The sequence below is a fragment of the Halyomorpha halys genome, unplaced genomic scaffold, assembly GCF_000696795.3.
Source record: "Halyomorpha halys isolate HHAL.00 unplaced genomic scaffold, Hhal_1.1 Scaffold305.1, whole genome shotgun sequence".
Taxonomy (NCBI): domain Eukaryota; kingdom Metazoa; phylum Arthropoda; class Insecta; order Hemiptera; family Pentatomidae; genus Halyomorpha; species Halyomorpha halys.
This window is the reverse complement of record NW_027105918.1, coordinates 414,149-433,994: the sequence shown is the minus strand read 5'-3', so window position 1 is coordinate 433,994 and position 19,846 is coordinate 414,149. Positions and strand designations below refer to the sequence as shown.

The 19,846-nt window shown below is 29.6% G+C and overlaps 2 protein-coding genes across 2 annotated transcripts; one reads left to right on the top strand and one right to left on the bottom strand.

Annotated features, from left to right (window-relative positions):
- Window positions 1-4,050: 4,050 nt before the first annotated feature.
- Window positions 4,051-7,291, top strand: NHP2 (NHP2 ribonucleoprotein; the record flags this gene model as incomplete). Its single annotated transcript, XM_014421125.3, is given in 3 exon segments — window positions 4,051-4,398; window positions 4,481-4,553; window positions 6,752-7,291. Coding segments are annotated over 3 exon segments (477 nt in total). The 3' UTR covers window positions 6,984-7,291.
- A 617-nt stretch (window positions 7,292-7,908) lies between these two features.
- On the bottom strand, window positions 7,909-17,851 carry CHORD (CHORD-like protein). Its single transcript, XM_014421156.3, has 7 exons — window positions 17,654-17,851; window positions 14,886-14,992; window positions 14,656-14,805; window positions 12,831-12,983; window positions 11,495-11,668; window positions 11,213-11,401; window positions 7,909-9,315 (listed from the first exon to the last, which is right to left on the bottom strand). The coding sequence occupies exons 1-7, from the start codon at window positions 17,721-17,723 to the stop codon at window positions 9,115-9,117; spliced, it is 1,044 nt and encodes a 347-aa protein (XP_014276642.1). The 5' UTR covers window positions 17,724-17,851; the 3' UTR covers window positions 7,909-9,114.
- Window positions 17,852-19,846: the final 1,995 nt, after the last annotated feature.

The following is a 19,846-nucleotide window of genomic DNA, read 5'->3' as shown; positions in this document are numbered from 1 at the left end:
GGGGTAAGAGTAACATCATTAAATGAAATTGTAGGGCAGTCAGTAGGTTTACGACAAAGAGTAAAGGTGATTTGATGGGATTTGTTGGAATTTATCTTAATCCTCCAATTACGACACCAATCTTCGAGGGCTGTGATATGGGATTGGAGATTTTGGGATACAATTAATGGGTTATTATTAATAGCGAGCACACATGTGTCATCGGCATACATGGTAAGGATAGTGTTAGGATTGGTTGGAATGTCAGCTGTATAGACGGTGTAGAGGATGGGACCAAGGATACTACCTAGAGGAACACCAGCGGACTGGGAATAGAGGGATGAATAGGAACCATTGTGGTTTACTTGGAAAAATCTATCAATGAGAAAGGAACGAATGATGAGAAAGTATGTAGGAGGTAGGAATTAAATGAATGGTTTAAAATAAAGTTGATTATAAAATTGAAATATTTTTATAAGATGAACTACTGAAATGATCTATTGGAGATATGGCTTCATACTCTCTTTATTTAAAATAGTTTTCTTCTATTATATTGGTACCTTTACTGACCGCCACCCAAACTGTCTTCCAAAAATCTACTTCATACAGCCAAATTATCTTCTTCCAAAACAAATATCTCCTATTAAAATCTAAATTTATATATAAATTTGTTAAAATAATATTGAGGGCAGGTGCATAAATGGAGATTTATCTAAAAATTGTATTATTGGAAGAGCTCTTACCTATGGGAACTCTAACCACAAATCAAATCTGGGAATAATTCTCATTTGGCATTTTCCCTGGACATGCTTTTACCCTGAATTACTTCATTAACCTTTGTGTTTCGATTTTTTTTTTTCTTCAATATGGGATATCCTGGTCTTAGAAATAAACTTTCAAGCAAAATTAGAGCCTAGACAATAAATATTATAATTTGTTTTAAAATTATAAAGGAGTTTGATTAAATCAGTCAAAGTAACTTCATCCACAGAATAATTTCTCACATCTCAATTTAAAAAGAAAGAAATTATAACAGTAATGAGGAAGATATTCAAGTATTTTCCAACTGATGTAATGTTTGAGTGATAGGAATCTTGAATTAGTCACAATTTAAAACCTTCTAATTTGAAAATAGTAATTTTTGGGATTAAAAATTTAACTAGAACCAAAATTTACTAACAGTTGTATAAATTAATAACACATAGCATTAAGACAGTAAAATCAATCATATTATAGTTCAAAAATAATATATTTTATATTTGCAGCAAAGCAAACTGTACCTCATGTCAAATCGTTCAAATTAAATTACATAATTAACTTCAATGTTAATTTATTAATGAAAATTTTAATTTTGCAACTGTAGATAGTAACCATATACATATATATATATATATATATATATATACATAAGGAGAAAATAAAATTTAATAATGAACTCAAATATATTTTAATTCAATAAAACAGAAGCAGCAGCTTTAAAGACACACCAAAAAACTGAAATCCTAAACATCATTAATATAAAAGAAAATGGGAAAATAAAATTAATTAAGTTTTAGTTCCATGCAAATTAACTGAAAACTGTTACAAATCTTGCTTGAGTAACTATGTTTTAGAGAATAATGTTTAAAAAAATGTTTTTAAACTTGAATGAAAAGTGTAAATGGCAACTATTTTTAAATGAATTAGCACTGGCATATTTAAAATAAGGGCCCATTAGGCCCTGTGATTCATGGGGCCATATAACTTCTCTAATTGATAGCATTGCTGATAGACCAAGCAGTGACCAGTTTCGGCCATTTTTCCAGCCAATAAACCAGCCTGTTGGAAGTATGTTTAGCTGTTAGTGTTCACAATCGGGGCCTTAGCTAGGAGGTGGTGAGATGGGATCCCGCTAAGAGGTCCGCTCCCCCAGGTATTAGATATTGGTGGTCGCAGATTTCTAAAACTCACCAAAAGTGCAGAAGGGCCTTACTATGGCTCTGTTAACAATCACAGTGTCTGCTTTTATAAGTAACATCTCTCTTGTAAAAGTGAGAAAATAATAATCCCTTCACAAGTCACTCTGGCCAGTGCCATCTTTATCCATTACTCTGGTAATCCATAAATTTAAACCAATCAAGAATGAACTGAGAAGTAAGATTTCTTCAACAAAGATTAAGCAGTTCATCACCGATTTTGATAGAGACTGAAATACTTCAGCAAATAAGATGTAAGAAGTAATAAATAAATTAAGAAGTAATCCAGGATTTAGCTAATCAAAAATCAAGAAAAATACTATATGTAAATGTCATAATTTTTCTTTTCAATGCTTGTTACTTTTCAAATATTAAATAAATGAATGATTTTAAATAAAGGCATTATCGCCCAAAAAATAATTTTAAAGGCTCCATCTCTACTCTAGAGGCCTCAACTTGGTTAAAGAAGGCCCTATACTTTAGATAGATACATATATTAAACATTTTTATATTTTAATACTTATGATTATTATTTACTCAGAACAAATAAATTGAACTTACAAAACGTTCTAGGTGTCTTCAGGGGATGGTTGTAAAGAAAAATAATTTTCAACTAAATTAATATTGAATCACTTTCGTCACAAGTAAATATTAATTATAACCACTAAAATTATTTTTGCTGATCATTAAAAAATAAATAAAAAAGTTATTAAATGCAAAACAAAGAACGTAACTAATGAGGAAGTTGATTTCGCGGTCTTATAATAATAGCCTTTTACATCACAAAGATACACGATTCTTTTCTGAGAGGTCATTAATTTATTTTGTATCAAAATATTATTAAAAGTGGTTTTTTATTTTGATATTATGAAAAATAATAACTTAAATTAATGATATGGACCATTCACCGATTACAATGCTATTTCAGTAATAGAGCATATTTTATTATTTTAAAAATGATAAACTATCTGAATGAGAATAATTTTTTTCCTGTGATTATCCTTCTTTAGGCTGGCATTCTCTTCTCCTTATAAAATTCAAAAGATTAATATTTAAGTAAATATAAAATATTAAATGCAAGTTTTGTCATTCCCCAACAAAGCTCTGCCACAAAGCTGAGTTTCTGACTTAAATTGTCGATAGCCCAGTTTCTATCACAGTAAACATATTTTTTAAAAATTAACTCATATTATTCAGCATCCTTTCAAATATTGATAACACAATTTAATTTTAACTCGAACACACCAACCAATTGTTTACCTCTGTCACTAGGTTTTCGGTCACTCCCCAGAACGTTATTAAATGTCGACTAATATAAATTTACTGAGAGAAATGTCGTCACTCATGTTAATCTTTATTTTTTCAAATTTCTCTTGCGTGCATAAATGAAAAATGGTTAATCTGTCAAACCCTAATGACAATTCTTGTGAGGCTAGGGAATGACCATGATAGGAAGGGAGAGATAAATGGCAAATTTTCTATCAATATTCATTATTAAGATAACAAAAAAAAAAATTTGCTATCTCACTTCGTATTTAAAACGGAACCTTCTTATTTGCGCTAGAAATAAATTTTAATAAACGTATCCTCTAAAATCAAATTTCTCATCGCGTATGTGTTCTTCGAGGGGTTGTCAAAGAGCATCTCCTGAAGGTAATAATTTTTTTAAAAAATGAAAACAATCGATTTTAATTTTCAAAGAAGTTTAGTTTATAAGTTGAACTTGGAGAAAGACCCATATACGTCTAAACATAACATGCCGGAACGGTGTTCCATTACCTAGTTACGAAGTTAAAAACTTTACTTCATCACACATCACTACATTATCAGTAGGACTGGCCCAATAATTTCTAAACTTAACGTAAAAGAGCCATTGTAAGTTATAATAATGATTTTTTCAGGCTAATAATTTGGAACGCCGAACCTCTCTCTCTGTATATATATATATATATAACCAAAGTAAAGTGTCGGAGTCAGTGACCAAATCATTGAACATGTTTAAACAGAAGGAAGTATTCCCTTAGCATCATTAGTTTGAATATAGAACCTCGTTGGAGAGTATCGATATCTAAATTATCGACCTGTCGTAAACAACAAACAACTAGTATTGTGCCAGTAAGGTTTAGAGGATATTGGTTTAACTTATTTGTTTCAAATTCCACTATAGTTACATTAAAATTGTGCCTTCGGGTATTTTGAAGCAGTGATAGTTTGTGTTTCATCGTTACTAAATAATTACCTCATTCTACGACCTAAGAAGTCCACGTGGTTTTGTTAGTTCATTCAAGCATCATGGGAAAGAAATCTAAACTAAGTGTAGATTTAGAAAACGATATTAGTGAAATTACTGAAAATGAACCTGCAGTTGTTTCTTATGAGGAAAGGTTGAAAAATCTCAATCCCATAGCCAAACCTTTAGCTGGCAGGAAACTTACCAAAAAAATTTATAAATTGATTAAAAAAGGTAAGGTTCCAATAGCCTTAAAGTATATTTCAGTTTTTCAGTGGTGTTTAGTTTTCTTTTCTATATTAATATGCTTTTTCAGCTTGCAAGGATAAGAATTCTTTCATTGATGGATTGAGACAAGTGCAACTGAAGCTAAGAAAAAATGAAAAAGGGTATGTAGTAAATTGTTTAATAGTATGATCTTGTTGGGATCATTCTTAAATAAACTGCGGCTTTATTGTTTTTTCTTTCTCTGAGCTAAGGAAATCCGAAAAATAAAATTGGCCGTAACTTCCCATATCCATCCACAAATGATTTGTATAATTATGAAGGAAGGCCTAACTGAGTATTTCACAAGTTTATTTTATTAATTTGTTATTTATTTTTAAAAATGGCAAACTCATTTTTCATTTCACAAGCATTTTATAATAAAAATATATTTTTACTAAATTTTTTCTTGCTTTTAGAAGCAAATATGATTAACACTATTGGTTTGATGTGGAACACTCAATCATTGACTCTTGCTTAGTAATTTTCATCTATTTATTAAAATATGATTTCTTTTCTAACTAACTAACTGAATTAGCATATTTTAATGAGGATAAAACCATAAAATATTTGTTATTATTGACAATATTCTAAATCTGACTCATTCAAAACTCCTGCTTAACTTCAGTATATCTGTTAATATATTATTGATTATATTCAATTTTTCAGTCATGCATTTCACATTTCAGAAATCTATCATCTAAATTATTTCTATTGTCAAGAATATCTATTTTAATTTTAGCATTCTGCTTATTTTGAAATGTAAATCATCAAATTATTATGGGAAAGAGGTTCTTTTTTTGTTGTCTCAGTTGATTACAAAGGTTCGTTGTTGAAACTGAAAAATGCTTGTGATAATAAAATTTTATAATTCATTTGCCCTCAATAACGTTCTGCTATAAACTTTACATGACTAACTTTCCAAAACATCATGCTTGGGAAGAAAGAAAGTGAATTTTCAAAGGAAAATAATAAAATATTTCTTAATTTGTTCAAATAAATAACATATTCAATAAATGTATTAATTATGGTATCTTGACTCTAAATCGGTCTATATTAAAAATTGCCAATTTGTTTGTTCTTCATTTAATTTGCATCACACTCAATAAGGTGAATAAAAATACCGTTTTGACTGTTAATAACAATTTTTTTTTTCTAACCTTTCTGCTATGACGGAAACCTGAAGCACACTGTGATCTGTAATATTATTCCCTCAATAAGTAATTCACATTATATGAGAAGATAATTAGGGGTGCAGTCAGAGAATAACACAAATAAATTTAAAAAACCTATTTATTAATTCAAATGTTTCAGCCAGAATTTTGTAGCCTTCATCGGGGCTAAAAACAAGATAACAACCAGTGAATAAAGGATATATAGAATGATTAAAGGAAATAATTGTACAGAATGAATATAGATGAAAATAAAGTAATGAAAGAAGCGGGAATTGAAATATATATATGTATGTAATTAAATATACCAGTAAAATAACATAATTAATGAAATAAAAATAAAAAGTTATATACTGAAAAAACAAAACAATGAAATATGAATAATTTAATTTAATAATTATCATTCTATTGTTTTTTGTTCTAGGCCTGATGAAGTCTATAAATTCTGGCCAAAACGTTGGCACTAATAACTAAATTTTTTAAACTTATTTGTATTATTCCCTGACCGCACCAAATATCTTCTCATATATATACACTATCCACGGTTAATTGTCTTCTCATCATTAATTTACATTATGTTCAATGAGTATATTCTATGTGGAATTACGAAGTTTTTCTATTAAATGTTTTGTGCTGAAAACATTGCTTAAAATTAAAAATCTGTTCAGGACAGTTATGATCAATAAAATAAAATGTTTCTACCATTATACCTTTCCATATTTTAAAAATAAATTATACCTTTCCATATTTTTAAAATACATTATACCTTTCCATATTTTTAAAATAAATTATACCTTTTAATATCTATTTCATTGAAACAACAGAATGTCACTAATTGGTGAAAAAAAAAATACAGAATTATTGACTCTAATGCATTTTAAAGATTCAGGACTTCGAAGTGGCAGTTTATTTGAGAATGACCCATTCTTCGTAGTCAGTTTTATAAAAAATAATTGTAAATTATAACTTTTTCAAATTTAACAATTATATTTTTTTTACATGGTTTCCTTAACTACTTTATGATTTAATTATTATATTATTGTATTGTCACATTTTATTATTCCAGAATAATGTTGAAATAAGTTATAACTTATTTATTATTAGTTTCTGGTTGAAAATGTTTTTAAAACAATGTTTCTGTTTTATTCCAGAATAGTTATATTTGCTGGAGATGTCAATCCAATTGATATAATGACTCACCTTCCGGGAGTTTGTGAAGATCAAGAAGTTCCTTATTGTTATGTGCCTTCAAGAAAAGATTTAGGAGCTGCAATGGGAGTCCATCGGTCAGTAGTAACGGTTATGGTGAAGTCAAAAGATGATTATTCAGAACTATATCAAGAAGTGTTAAGTGAAATTAAGGCATTACCTCTTCCATATTGAATTTTAGTTGTAAAAAGATGATCAAATTTAATGAAATATTTTTGTTTTATATGACTCATTGAAATTTCACAGTTACCTGTGGGTTATGTAGTTTCTTATGTACTAGATACTAGGTTTTACTCATCTTGAATTATATCGACTGCTCAGTACGCTGATATAATTGTTCTGGTAATCATGCAACTGATTAATTTTGTTGTAATATGATATTACTTGTTATCATATAAAATGAAATATTATATTTTATAATTGTACATTACTTGTAAGTTTGTGAATTAATATGAATATTATAATTTATTCATGTTTGAAAATTTTGATTTTTTTTTTTATTCTCTAGTACCTTATTCCTGTTTTGTTCAACTTTCCACTTTTGACCTAGATTGTTCACATATACAAGCATCTTTAAGTAGAGATGCATTGTATCTTTCAATACTTAAAGAGTCTTGTATAGTGAAGAAGTGATCATGGCAGACATTAAAACATCTACATCCGTCAATTTCCAAATAGCAGCAATTGTTGTGGCATACCAAAATAACAGTAAACAATATTGTTATTCCTGACATCTTTGAGGAATGTTAAGCCATAGATGTAATAATTATAAAATCGAATCATATATTAATAAGCAGAGAACTTAAAAAATATTTAGAAATTTACAACTCATTTATTTACCAGAAACCTAAACCTTAAGTGTGAAATGAAAATAAGCATCCACCTTGCTAATAACAGAATTTAGTAATTTCTAAATTATTTGTAAAATATAGGTTTCCAAAAAGTGCCTCCATACTAGAAAAAAGCATAAATCCATACATCACAACACGAAGAACAGTAAGTTAACGATTGTATAAGAAAGTGGTTATTTGGAACATTGACATATATCTACATACAGGAGTCTAAATGATTAAGAAGACGGGTCAGGTTTTGAAACTGATCTGTAAAAAATAATTTTATTCATTCAAGTCGAATAAGTAAGTTGAAATTAATTGTTAAATAAATTAAATACTTTAATTTAATAACATTTCATGTTTATTAAAAATCATACACTTTTAAAAATTTAAAGTGGTTCAATCTTGCAAATACAATTAACACCCTGTACTTTTGAAGCCAGAAGAGGGAATCTTTCTTTCTGAAAGCTACAACTTATGCCATTCACACCTAACTCGTTCTAAAGGTACAACTAATCCATTAGAGATTTTGTAACCGAACAATTATAAAATTTGGTCCTTTATACAAATAATTGGACTGACAGCTTTCATGGCGGGAGGGAAGGCTGTAGACAATACTCGTGATAAAGCCAGAAAACGTCACTAATTACATAAATAATTGTCGAACCTGATATGAGCTACAGAATTATTTTTCAAATATAATTATCAATTTTTTTATGTGATCTTTAAACATTACACAAACACACGTATAATATAATTGATTTATATTCTGAAAATTTGCTCGATTGTATTTTTATTTAACATATAATACCCTTCATAAAGTTTCTGTTTTACATTAAACATGAGAAAATACTCATTTCAATTAATCATCCACATCTTTAAATAAAAATGGGATTATCTTTTAATTTAACATATCATTCTAAAGTAACCCTTAAGACCAGCTGATGAATCAGGAGTTAATACCTTAGATTTATCTACTCTGTGACTAAAAAGTATTTCTGGTTCCGATTTAGCCTAGGACTAAAGTACCTTGGGGTCAATTTAATCCTGGATTTAACCTTATCCTCAAAATAATCCTAGAAAACTGGCTCAGAAAGCAAGCAGTCCCAAATTGATTACTTTTAATAAGCTGTGATAGAAAGTCACATAAACTGTACAAAAATCAAATTTGGTTTTGCTTTTTTTTCATTTAAATTTACTGGATCTTGACTTTTTTTTTATTATCAATAGTTATTTTAAACAAATCAAAATTTGAAAATGTATAAATTAACCTACAAATAAATTAAATTAACTTATAAGTCTAGCTTTTCCAAATTAGAATAACATTGATAGATCATCATTGTCAGCAAATGACAAATCCACATTCATCGTTGCTTTTCTGATATGCAAATAAACTGTTTTTGGTTCATTGCTTTTTTTTTTTTTTTTTATACGAATGCAAAGAGAGAGATGTTTTTAAGAGAGAAAATGACTCAAATAAAATTTAAATCGACAGATTCAACCCGATTTTCCAAAGAATCCTCTTCTTCTTGAGACAATGGATTCGGTTTTTGATCGATGAGATCAGATCTAGGAATGTCTAATTTAGTCCAAGTGCCAGGGCCTTGCTTACGTAGCTTTATTTCTATTTTTGATGGAGTCATGGAGACAGAACTGTTTTCAACATCCACAACCTAAAGCATAAATAAAAAAAATAGTTTTTAGATTAATAAAGCATAATTAAGGGGCTTGCAGCAATAGGAGACAACTCTATTCAACAATGTTATAAGTAACTTGTGACATTTACGTTAGCAGTTCCTTCAAGTTATGTAGGAACTACAAAAGATTGTAGCTGCCTCTATATTGCACCAGTGCTTTAAATAACACATAAAATTAAGGAACAAGCTAATTTAGGCAGAATTAAATACATGCAAAATCTTGAATTATCAATATAAGACATATATAACCAGTGACAAACATTTCTTTGTCATTTGGCATCTCATTTATCGTATATACAAACTAAGTTTTTTGTTACTGATGTCTGTTTTCTTTGTTTTAACGTCAACTTAATCATTTGTTAATTTTCGTCATTCTAATTAAACGAATAAGGAGGAAACTCCAGGAGCTGCGTACTTGCCTCTCTTAAGTGCAAATGCAGCAGAAAATAGTGGAACTGAAAGTAAGATGTACTCACTTTTCACATCTTTAGAAACCCTAATTATTTTTTACTGGGTATCTGATTTAACAATAAAAAATAGCTTTATTTACTTATTGCTTCAGACCTTTCAATCATTAATTTATATCATAATTTAAAATCCACATTACCACTTAGCTGTGTGAGGTTCCTGCTTAAACAGCAGCATCAAATTTTATCTGGTCACCTCTAAACTCCCTTCTCAGTTCAAGTTTCTTCTAGGGAAGGCTTCCTGGATGTTCTGGGCCAACCTCTAGGCCTGTCCCCTCCACCTTGGTATCATATATCTTTCTGGTAAGATGATGGTTGGGTATTTTAAGATGCCCAACCACCTTAGTTGGGATTCCTCTCTAGTGGTCTGTATGGCGTTCACCCCAAGACTGGGACTTATTTATATTAGTGGTCCTAATTGTAGTATTCCTTATTCTGTCCAGTCACTTCCTCAGGTACTGGAATTTCTGTTTCCTGGATTTTTCCTTAATGTTTTGTTGATATTGTCCAGGACTCACAGGAATATATGAGTAGTGGTACAAATGTGGACTTGTACACCTTGATTTTGGAATCTTTGCTCACTTCTTTTCTGTTTACGAAGGATAAAACAATCGTTCAGAAGCATATACATGTTCCTCGATATAAATTAATAACCATGCTGATTATTAATAGATATCATATAATTTTCTTTCAAAGCTGTCTATAAAAATCTGTTATTATCTTTGGTGCTCTAAAATAGATACTGAGTTCAAGGATAAATCTTTCCTTAATAACCTATTATTTTACATCAATGTCTTACTCCTTATTCTTTGATCTACTGGTCACTACACGGTGGGCAGACAGTTCCACATTTGGTTCTTATAAAAAAATAAATTCCTTTCATTTTCATTATACCTGGTTCCATTTCTCAACCTCAAACAAATTTAATATAACTTATTGAGGATCATACATATTTTAAATTTCTTTTCCTATCCTGTAATCGGATCTGGAAATTGTTTTTGTGGATATTACAGATCACTTGTCTTCTATAGAGCTTATGACTTCACTTCAAACAATATGTACTTGACACTAATGCTTTTTTAGAGCCCAAAACATCAATTTTTGCATTAAAATACTAAAGCTCTAATTTGTTGATTATATTATTACTGCAAAGAGATATTCAATTCCAGAATAAAGACCATGCTTTCATTAGCTGTTAGATTTATTAATTCATTATTTTTTCTTCTTATCCAATAAAAAAAAAATTGTTCTTATAATTTTTTTAAATTGCGGTGCAGACCGGCACTCAGTTGTACAGTGCCTTACTGATCGGGCTGCACCTTATCCAACTGCATTTAAACAATAAGCTTTTAACTTAACAATAGGCTGTACGAAAGATTTTGAATAAGAAATTTTAAGCAACTTACCCCCCACAACTCCAAATCTTTTGAGAAAGCTCCATTCAGTTCTGGAAAATAAAGTGACATTTTCAATCTAATAGGAGAAATTTCTATTAATGACGAGTCTGGATCACATTTTTTTCCAAAAACTGATACATAGACAAATGTGCCAGTTTGATGCCAGTCCATCCTGCATTTAACTTCTCCTTCTTTCAACTGAAAACCAAATGGAAAAATAAATAAAAATTTGTATATTTAATATTAAATGACATTAAAAAATGTTCGGATAAAATGGAATAATATAGTAACCTTCTTTTTGAACCAGGTATGGGTTCCACTAGTACAGCCAACTTGTGCAAGAAATGTTTCGAAGTCGGTAGTTCTCTTCGTGCAACATGTCCAAAACTTAAGACCTTCATGGAATACAGGATATCCTGGGTGATATGTACATGTTTCATTAGTTGACTGGATACCTTCATAGACCTAGAAATATCATCTATATGATATAAAGTCTGGCTGTCACTGTTAACCTAGTCAGTTAACGAATTTCTTACATTTTTGAACATGCAAATTTGTTTACTGTTTACGATCCTCCTACTCATACTAACTCATAGAAAACTTTAAATAAATTTTCAGTTAACAGGATAACTCAAAAAATAGAATACCTCAAAAATTTGATAAAGTAAGTCCGGGCAAGTGCAGATAAAATTTTAAAAATTTGAATTTGGTAAGCTATTGTTAATTTAATTTTGGAAATGGAGCTTTGAAACTCTGTGCACAAAAATTTCATATTATTCTTTTTTTACAAAAAAATATAATTAGTTGGTTCATCTCATAATACAAAAAAATATATATGTCTCAAAGTAGATTGAAGTGTGCACCAGAGAAATGGGATAAGAAAGTAAATGACTTTTATTCTTTTGTTTAAATTGAATAGCTCTTAGAGCATGAAACCTGTTCTTACTATAATTCAGACCAACAATAATATTTTAAATTGGCCAAAATTTCACTGAGTTACACATTTTTTCCTGTAAAATCAAGGGAGTAAAAGGAGGATTTAACGTTACCCAGATTAAATGAATTATAAACTGATCAAAACATAAATTATTTGATCAAAAAACTTTTATCAAAAGATTTAAGAAACTGAAAGAATTTTTTTTTCCAATTATTTTTCCCTTGCACTTTAAATATACTCGCTTCAACTTATTTTTATTCAAAGTGAACTTTAACTTACTGATTTTTTACTATAAAAATATAAGTCATATTCAGAAAGAGTATATCTGCTATTATACTTAAGACCAGTGGTTCACAAAGGGCGTTCCGTGAAATAATTCAGGAATGGGTCAACTAAACACAGTTTTGAACTTTCTGTCTCAGATTTTCTTTAAATTTTGCACAGGTGTATTTATTTATGTACAGTATTTATTATTTATAATGTAAGGGTTGTACCATTTTCCTACTCCTACCAAAAGGATTCTGCCACCAAAAAAAGGTTGGTAATCACTGCTTTAGACAACTATTTGAGAAACATATTCAACAGAATGTAATAAAAAAAATACCTGAATATAAATACATTTTTAAATAAAAAAAATATATATATTCCAATTAAGTGAGGTTTGAAGTTATAAATGAAGAAACAGCTCACCACTTTGCAAGAATTGTTTTTACATGTAGTTCCTAAGGGAATATTTTGGCTATTTTCCTTATCTTCGTCATTGGTTTCACAATCTTTTGTATTACTACTTAAATTTAAAATCACATCTCTGAGAGCTGGAGATACAACAGGTTTCAAAACTACCTGAAACACAACACTTTAAGATTACTTTTATAAAAGGAAGTATAAAAAAATATGTTTTAAATAATGCCAAAAGGGGTTTGTTTATCTTATGTTCACAATTTATTCAAGAAAAATATAACCTTCACTTCAGAAAAATAAAAGGGGCATTGGTCCCATAGATTTAACTTACCAAAGATGCAACTGTTTCATTCTTAAAATGGTGATGATTATGATAATTATAAAGGAAATTGACTTATAAAATGAAATGAAAAAATAATTTTATTCTGGGACAAATGTCCCCAAAGAATAAATTCATCATTCACAAATTGAGGTTAATTGTCTGGCAGACATTTAAAAAAGTTTCAGTGTAAATGTTGATATCACATAAAAACCTCAAGTTAAATTATAATTTATAATAGTAATAAATAATGGATGTATACATAGTTCACAATGATCCGGAGATTTGGTTATGTAGTAGATGAAGAAATAGGTATTATTTAAAGGAAAAGATGGATGAGGACTTACGAATGGAGGTAGGGAAAGAATTCCAGATGGAGGTTGCATATATGACAAAGGATTTGCTAAAGGAGGCAGTTCTATGGGGGGAGGGAGGGAGATATATAAATCAATTGGTTGGGATCTGGTGTTTAATGAATGGATGATCGTAGAGAGAGGAGGTCAAGGATATAGGTCAGTTTTTTAATTTTAAAAACTTAAAATAGGAAAACACCAATGAGGTATTGTGGGAGGTTGGACAGAGACTTTAACTTAGTATACCAATGGGAGACATGAGAGCACCTGGGAAACCTGAAGATAAATCTTATGAAGCAATTCATGAGTCTCTTTAGTCTCAACTCTAGACCTGCAGATTCCATTCTTTAGACCAAGGAACCGCAGTCGAAGTGAGGAGAAATAAGAGAGAATACTAGAAGCTGATTAGTATTTTGAGAAATGGAATCACAGAATTTTAGGAATTCCATCCTGAACGGATTGACTTTAACTTCATGGCAGCCTCACAGAATGAAAACTCAACCTTCCCACTCTGGTTAGCCCAGAAACAGTGTAGAATGGTAACCTACAGAATAACCCTCTCCCCACCATATATCAAAAATCGCCAGGAATTTTTTATAGGAAAAAAGTATCCTTAAAACATTCAAGAAAATAAGTATATGGATCAAGAACATTGTATTTTTATTCAAAATTTTTTTTTTACCCTAAAGCAATTATAATTTTTAAAATTTAAAAAAGAACGTTATTATAAAACTATTTTATTATAGAGGGAGGTAAAACTGATAAACAGGTAATCTTTCATAAAAGGTATAATATTAAAAACATTGAAATACATGAAAAAAGCTTGGAAACCACTATTGGTGTGATAAAGAGTTAAACTGACAGCTTTACCGACTAAAGTTTTGAGTTTATAAATGTTCCAAAAATTTACAATCAGATCAATCACAAAAATCCGATAAATTCACAACAGGTTTGTTCCAATACAAGTCAAAACTATCAAACTGGTGAGGGGATACATAGTAGAATATCTTCTGTTCCAAACTCTCTCTTCCAAATGCACCTGTCAGTTTGATGGGATTTTGAATCGTGTTGGAACAAGTGTATCACTGTATAAAACTTTGAAAATAATAAAAATATACATTAAAATATAAAAACGTTATTACAATAGAAAAATATATCTTACCAAAGGAGTTTCAAATGGAGGTCTTTTAATTTTATTGACAACCGGTGCCGGAGCCTTGACTTCTATCACTTCATCAGCCAAAGATTTATCCACAACAGGTTTTTCCGGTTCAGGTGGTTTAACGTTATTATGGAAAGAAACAGTACAGCCCTGAAACCCAAACATTTCAAACAATCAGTTTGCGATAAATATTTGCATATGAATGTAAATATAAATTTATTTTTTTATACCTTTATGTTAAGGAATTCGGTGAAGTCAGTACATTTTTTTTTACAGCAAGACCAACCTTTGTAGGCATCATGAAAAACAGGATAGCCACAATGATGTCTACAAGATTCTAAAAATAAAAATTTAATTGAATGTAAATAATTTATAGAAAAGTGCCAAAACTTAAAAAGTTGGTAATGAAAATAAAATTATTGAAAAAATATTTAATTGCCTTTAATATGATGATAGATTTTAGTTAAAAAGTGGACAGATCCTCCATAATTTTTAGATACTTAAGAGCTAACAGTTTATTTATTTTCACCGCCTAGGTAAGGAGAGCATTGTAATCAGGTAAAATTTCAATTGTGATTTTCAACAGTTCTATTCATTTTAGAGCCCCTTGGGTCCAAGAAAAGCATTTAGGCCATTAGACTATCTGTACCACAATAATCTCTTGAAGACACAGGCCGACTTTGTTGCTTATTGATTTGTTTTGAAGGATTTTGGCCCTCAATGCTCCAGTGCACAATTGTCAAAAAACTTCTCTCTGCACTGAAGTAAAAAAGTTATGAAGTGAAGAAATTACTATCTATTATTATATCTAAACAACATACCTATTCAGCTTCGAAACACTATAGAAAACCTAGAGGCAACCTTTGACCAGTACTTAATATAGAATAGTCACATTTCCCAAATAAACCGAAAAACCTACAATTCTGAGCAAAGTTAGCTCTATACTAGTACTATAATACTACTGAACCTAAGTAACCTATATTAGTACTATAATACTACTGAACCTAAGTAACCTATACTGGTACTATAAAACTACTGAACCTAAGTAACTTATACTAGTACTACAATACTACTGAACCTTCTTGGCACATTTATATTTCATTCCTAATAACCAAACACCTTCCAGTATTATTGACCTCCTCACCCTATCTTTATCCACCCACTTGTTAAATACAAGATCCCAACCTACTACTTTAAATCCCTTTCTATAGAACTGCTTTCTTTGAAAAATCCTATGGTGTTCGAGCAGCCTCATTATAGAACTCCTTCCTATCTATCCATAAAGTTTCCTACCTAACATCAATTATATAACCATCTCCTTGATCATCTTCTGTAAAACTTGTAAATAATAAATATCAATATAAGCTAAGATAAATATGTATCTTTTGTTCAAGTTGAGTAGCAAGATAAATGCTGTTGAAATTGTTCCAAAGTGTTGTTCTTGAGGGATCAACAGTCCCAGGAAAAAGATCTATTTTTCATATCACTTCAAGAAAATTTTATTTACGCATAAACCAAAAAATATACAACGAGGAGAAGATGGTTGGGTGTGCGGTCAAAGAGAAACACAAATAAGTTGGTGTAACCTATTTTATTGGGCCAACGTTTTGGGTAGAGTTTCTAGCCTTCTTCAGGGCTAAGAACAGAACAAGACAACCACAGTAAGTATAGAAAATAAAAAAGAAAGTATAAACAGAATAACATAAATGTATATTTAGCAATAATTACCTATGTATACATTTTATTTCCCGCTTCTCTCATCTCTTCATTTTATTAATTCTATTTTGCAAAATTATTCATTTTATGTTGTTCTGTTTATACTTTCTTTTTTATTTTCTATACTTACTGTGGTTGTTATATTGTTGTGTTCTTAGCCCTGAAGAAGGCTAGAAACTCTAGCCAAAACGTTGGCACAATAAAATAGGTTACACCAACTTATTTGTGTTTCTCTTTGACCGCACCCCCAACCATCTTCTCCTTGTTGTATATTTTTTGGTTTATGCGTAAATAAAATTTTCTTGAAATGAAAAACTTTCATAAAAATCGGATCATTATGTAGGTAAGGGGAGTATTGTAACCAGAATACATTTTTTATGTTCAGTTTTTCAACAAATCTATACGTTTTAGAGCCTTTCTATTTAAAATTTTGATATGAATATACAGGTATTTGAAAAGAAACACAGTGAAACTTCTAAAACCATTCAGCAATATGAGTGATATAAATTTTAATTATAGTAATTTTGAATAATAAAATTAAAAGTGCACATTATGGCAGTGTCTTTGACAAAGAATAAAAATTTATGAAAATATGGGCATAAATACCTATTTAGGGCATAATTATAACTACAATTTTATGTCACAAATTCAAATCACTAGGTACTCACAACTATTATTGATTTGAGAAAATTACTAATGAAGTTCTCTTGAAGTTTTACCCTCAAAACTTCAAAAACAACCATGCTTAAATCAAATTTCATAAATAAAAGACAGCTCTTAGAGTCAATAAAAAATGAGAATGAAGTTTTCAATATGAAAATCTTTGTCACCGCTATTTATTAAAATTATTACATGTAAAGTTCTAGTTATTTATGAGAAAAATATGATATTTAAATTCAATTAGATTCACACAAGGTACTAAAAAATTCACAATCAACAAAATAGTCATATTTTGAAAGTACTGCACTGGATTGAGTAATCTTATCACTAGTAAGATTTTATCATTCCAAGCGACTCAACTTCTTCATGGAATGCTTTTAGGTATTAGATGTAGGAACCAGTACAACTCTTAACTAATATGATGATGAATGGCTCTTTAAAAGAATTATTTCTTCCACTTTTACAACTTGAGATCAAATATAATATTTCTTTAAAAATGGGTCTCTCTAATGTAGATATTTAAAGGGTTCATCCAAATAACACACTAATGTCATTCGTACACTGCCACATACTAGGAAATATTTCTTATAAGAAGCAGACATTCATTATAAGAAATAATTACCCTCAGTATTTTTCGATGGATCAAATTTCTGACCACAACCACGATTGTAGCATAGTAACAACTCCGACATTTATAAAGAATTTGTATGTTGAAGGCACAAAAAATTATTAGTTATTTTAAAAGGATTAAAACAATAACTCCAATGTCAAACACTGTTAACCTAGCATTAGGTACTAACAGGTCACGTTAGTGGCTAAAGCACTCCAAACGTGATGAATAAATCGAAACAGAGAGGTAAGAATTCGATTTCGTAAAGGTCTAGAACAATCTAATATTAAAAATCAGACTAATTCAAATATTTTTAACTACTTCATAATGGCCTTTAATCCTTTCAAAACATTAATTATCATATCTTAAACTCTAGAAATAAGATATATTTTATATTTATATATTACTAGTTGAATCGCTGAATGTTAAAAGAAAGGTCAGTTCACCACAAGACCCATTTTATGCAAAATAAAAAAAATCGGTATGGTTTGCGCACCACACAACTTTCTCTTACCAACCTGCTTAAAATCGAAATTAATCATTGCTCGTTTCAAAACGGCAACTTCTTTATTATTCATGATGGCGATACTTCCTCTCACAAAAAAGTAGCAATACTATTATGTGTTTCCATGGTTGTTATTACAGTATTCAAAAGTAAAACAATTGTCATAACCATCAAAATTCGAAAATATTTTCTCTTTTAGTTAACAATGAAACTCTTTCTTATTTTATTTTTTTTCTGCTTCTTAGTGCTAATAATGAGAGATGGTTAGTTATTCCTAATGCAGAAAATTAAAGGTACTATAAAAAAACTTTTTTTGAAAATTCGACATTTAAGACCTGTCAAATACTTTCAGAGTAAGGCCTAGCTGATATTAAATACCTCTTAATACGTAAATATGACGAATTCAGTCAAAATAGTTTGACTCATTTTGGAGAAAATGGTAAGACAAGTGTATAAATTGATTAAATAGAGAGACACTTCTGGTATAGATTTTATCGAAAAAGTTGCTGTAACATACCAGGCATATACTGGTATATAATACATAATTCCATAGTTCCAGGTTCGGGTAACTTTTGGTTCTTGAGTTTCTAAACTAGACAGTTTGAAACCATTTTGCGAGACTAGATTACTTGGACTCTCCGACCTTAATACGTGTATTTCCCTTGAAACTCCGATTCGGGATGCTTTTAAACCATCTCAACATAAGCAGCATTGAAATCTTTATATTCTTATTATTTAATAAATAAACATTCCACTTGTTTAATATTTCATGAAGTAACAATTTGGGCACATGTTTGAACACTTTAAGTGACTTGTTTGATACCCACAATTAAACATGCATTCCTCAATTCAAGTGAAAGTAAGCAGAACAAGACCTCTGGGATGTCATAATCTGGAATTCTTGATTGGATTTTGATGTTCATAACTGCCTTTTCAACCCTTTAGCAGAGGATTTTTTCCCCAGCACAATGATATTGAACTTGATGATAAACTCTAAGAGGGTGTAATTATGGTTGCAGACTAGTGGGAGAAATAGTCAACTTAAATTAGGTGTGTACTGACTACTTTGCTAATGTTAGTATAATTAATGACATAAACTGTCTAAACTATCAGCACTTCAAAATCTTTGAATGGAATATGGTCCGAAAGCGATCAAAAAACCTCAAATAGTAAATAATTATACTATTATTATTGAGTGAACGTTTCGCCCCATGTTGCAGGGCTGTTTTGACGGGAGTCAAAGTCAGAGTCACTCTATGTTGCACGCTATATGATGAAGTACCCTCCTTCCCACATCAATCAATAATTTAAGAAACAATCTTCTGCTGCAAAGTATTCTGAAATGGGACTTGAAATAAATAAAAATATTAGTGACATTAGTTAGTTTTGTAGTGAATGTCATTAAAAATTATTGGTAAAATTGTGAATGATCAATTCTTAGTTTTTAAATTATTAAAAATTATTTAATAAAAAAAAAAAAAAAGTGAATATTTTTTTTTTCATTATTAATCATTCTAAAGTAAATCAATTTGAACTTTTGTATATGTAATATACTAAAAAGTAAAATCAATGGCAACTTAAAAATTCTAGCATAACAAAATGCTAAATTGATTGATATCAAATATAATTTTGTTATCAGTTCCATCAATATTTAAAATTAAATATTTAAATATTAATAATTTGTTTTTATACAACAAAAA

Excerpts from the sequence above, each read along its gene's own strand:
- CHORD (XM_014421156.3), bottom strand. The coding sequence starts at position 17,723 with ATGTCGGAGTTGTTACTATGCTACAATCGTGGTTGTGGTCAGAAATTT. Across the intron at positions 11,669-12,830 it reads AAAACAATTCTTGCAAAGTG|GTCTATGAAGGTATCCAGTC; the intron begins GTGAGCTGTTTC and ends TGATATTTCTAG. Across the intron at positions 9,316-11,212 it reads AAGATTTGGAGTTGTGGGGG|GTTGTGGATGTTGAAAACAG; the intron begins GTAAGTTGCTTA and ends TTTATGCTTTAG.